The sequence below is a fragment of the Trachymyrmex cornetzi genome, unplaced genomic scaffold, assembly GCF_001594075.2.
Source record: "Trachymyrmex cornetzi isolate Tcor2-1 unplaced genomic scaffold, Tcor1.1 scaffold833, whole genome shotgun sequence".
Classification (NCBI taxonomy): Eukaryota; Metazoa; Arthropoda; class Insecta; order Hymenoptera; family Formicidae; genus Trachymyrmex; species Trachymyrmex cornetzi.
In genome coordinates this window covers 27646-30461 of record NW_017300173.1, presented here as the reverse complement: position 1 = coordinate 30461, position 2816 = coordinate 27646, and the positions used below count along the sequence as shown (strand labels likewise).

At 28.7% G+C, this 2816-nt stretch overlaps 1 protein-coding gene across 3 annotated transcripts in view; it reads right to left on the bottom strand.

Annotated features, from left to right (window-relative positions):
- Positions 1–605: 605 nt before the first annotated feature.
- Positions 606–2816, bottom strand: part of Mical (Molecule interacting with CasL) — a 29109-nt gene continuing 26898 nt past the window's right edge. For all 3 annotated transcript variants that reach the window (XM_018519728.1, XM_018519729.1, XM_018519730.1), the window contains 3 exons: positions 1616–1789; positions 1282–1396; positions 606–761 (listed from right to left, as the gene is read on the bottom strand). In XM_018519728.1, coding sequence (XP_018375230.1) covers positions 665–761; positions 1282–1396; positions 1616–1789 — 386 coding nt within the window. In that variant the 3' untranslated portion in view covers positions 606–664. The remainder of the gene's footprint in view (positions 762–1281; positions 1397–1615; positions 1790–2816) is intronic.

The following is a 2816-nucleotide window of genomic DNA, read 5'->3' as shown; positions in this document are numbered from 1 at the left end:
CCACAATTCGGGCCTTTTTCGCCGGATATTTTCGCGTAAACGCCTCAAGACACTTAAATAATAGTCTTTATTGACTGTTTGGCTCTCGGGGAGAAATTGCCAACCTAAAAAAAAACATTTTACCGCTACCTCTTCCGCGGTTCATTTAAATGACAATTTCCCGGTACTTTTTATACAGAAGGTACTCAAACACAACTTTCCTTTTTATTATTTTTTCTTTTTTTACGCTAATTTTTTTTAGAATGGAAGAATGATAAATTCCAGGCAAGCTCTGAAACTTTAGGAATTTTCCAGAATACATAAAATTTCAGTATAATTCCAGGATCCAAGGACATTCAAGGACCGCTGGACATCATGACTTAGTGATCATATGCGCGTGCGCATGTTATTTTACAATTAAAAGTGCGTTCCGAATTTTGTGTTTATAGCGCTTGTAAGTATCATTTGGCCTTACGGAACGTACTCTACATAATATGATGGAGTAGATTTCACGTTTATGTAAAAAATAAATTTAATTATATTTGTAAAAAAGATATGTTTATTAAATATTGAATATATTGAAAATGGGCAGAAATATATTCTAGGCTCATATAAAATTTTCTTCTGGTGTTATCATGCAATAAAAAATTGTAGCGGAGAATATATGTACAGAAGCGTATCTTCCTTAGACTGAATATTTAGGACCACATTTCTTAATTGGCGTTAATCTCAGGCCTTTAGCCAACATTTGAGCTTCGAGATCGCGATCTTCGTTTTGATATCTAAAAAAGAAATAAATATATTTGTATTAATTTTAGAAAAATAGTACATAACTTGTTAAACAACGATGTATTCACAAAAATTTATTTACTCCAATCATGATTTTCCTTCAAAAACATTTACACTTGATCTAGCTTCAATCAAAGAGAAACATTTAGATTAAAAAAGTAATTTTAAACACATTCTATTATTAGCTTATTTCTTCTTTTTACATAATACGAATAAGTCATAACATATAACTTTGTGCATCTTTATTTTTTCAAAAAACTCAAAAAAATACACACGACTACTATTAAAAAAAAATCTGTATAAAGAGATAATAATGATTTCTGACAACAATTAATAAATATTTCCACTAGATGAATTGAAAAAATATAAACAATATTTATATTATATTATAAAATAAAATAGTTAATAATTTGAAAATGTAGGATAAATACTTAATTTATGAGAAAAAAATAAAAATATGGACAACATGCATTTGTAGAAGTAATATGTGTGTCAAACGATGATTTACACCACCTTTGTCGTTCTTCTTCTAATAGAGCGATTAAGGAATCCCTTTTTGCTACTATCTCTAACATTTCCGTCAAGATTTCTCCTTCCTTTTTAACATCATCACTGGTCTTCTTATCATCTGTGAAATTATATTACAATTCATGAAACCGTTGTATGCTTATATACACATTGTAATCTAAAAATTTCTCGCTGATAATAATATGTTAGTAATTTTATCATTTAAATATGTCGTTCTTAACATTTTGTGTTTTTTTTAATAGAATATTTAATGTTCGATAAATTCTAATAATTATCATAAAATAATAAATTAGTAATTAGAAAATTTGGAAATATTTACCATCGTTAGCTAAACGTTCACGCAATTCTTGTTGCAATCGTTCATGACGATCTTCCAATTGAACTTCTTGCGCACGCACTAAAAGTTCCTTTTCATATCTACGCAGTTCCGTACGTTCTTTCATTAAATCAAACCATTCTCTAAGTAAATCAGCTTCTTCACGATTGGAAGAATCTAAATGAAATTATTTAATATTTCAGATTATATTTTTTTTTCTACACATATATAAAATATTCATTTTAAAAAATAATATGTATCAATTATTTTTTACTTTGTTTTTTTAAATTAAAAGCGATTAAAGGTTGATATACAAATCAAACAGAATAAATTAGGAATTACAGTAATAGTAAATTAGATATATAAGCAGAATATTATGTTCTAATTTTAAGGTATGATAACGAAGATTAAGGAGGGATACCACCTTTGAGGTTTTAAAAAATCGAAATTTTTTTTGCTTAAATTTCTAGTTTATACTCCTATGAATAATATTTCAGTAGTTTTAAGTCGGTATCTTAACTGTATAATCCCGTTAGAGTCAATATCTTGCATCACTTTACTTCCGCTGAGTTTTCCGAGCGGTGTTGTACAGCACAATTCCGCAGGTAAAAGGGAATTTAAATTTCCATAAAAATAGCCTCGGTGGTCTAATGGCTTAGGGCGCTCGTACAGAATACGAGAGATCCGGGTTTAAGTCCCGGCCGAGGTAATATTTTTCGCAATAAATTTATTAACAGTTTTAACATATTAACATCTTTATAATATATGATGCTTGATGGTAGCATTAAATTATTAAATTGCTTATCAATTTAATTCGCGATTGCTAGAGTAGTTTTAATTGCGTTTATTTAGTCTGGAAAAATAATTCGGCGGAAAAATAATTCAGTTTGTGTGTGTGTGAAAAAGACTACAATATGGTATATATGCAAGTATATATATAGTACATATTAGTAATTCAAGATTGAATTATTTAAAGCAACGAAGATCCAACTTCGATCGTAATAGGCATTTTCAATTTCTAGTATTGATTGTATTTCTCCATAAAAATAGGTTTTGGCAGATGATTACAGATATCACCACGTATTAGGTGTTAAACTTAATTCCTATCGTTTTTCGTCTCGAAAATCGATTTGTTTCGAAGGGAAGATGAATGAATACCTTAATCAAAGTAATTTCCTCCATTTTCTACTACTTTTTCCCATCT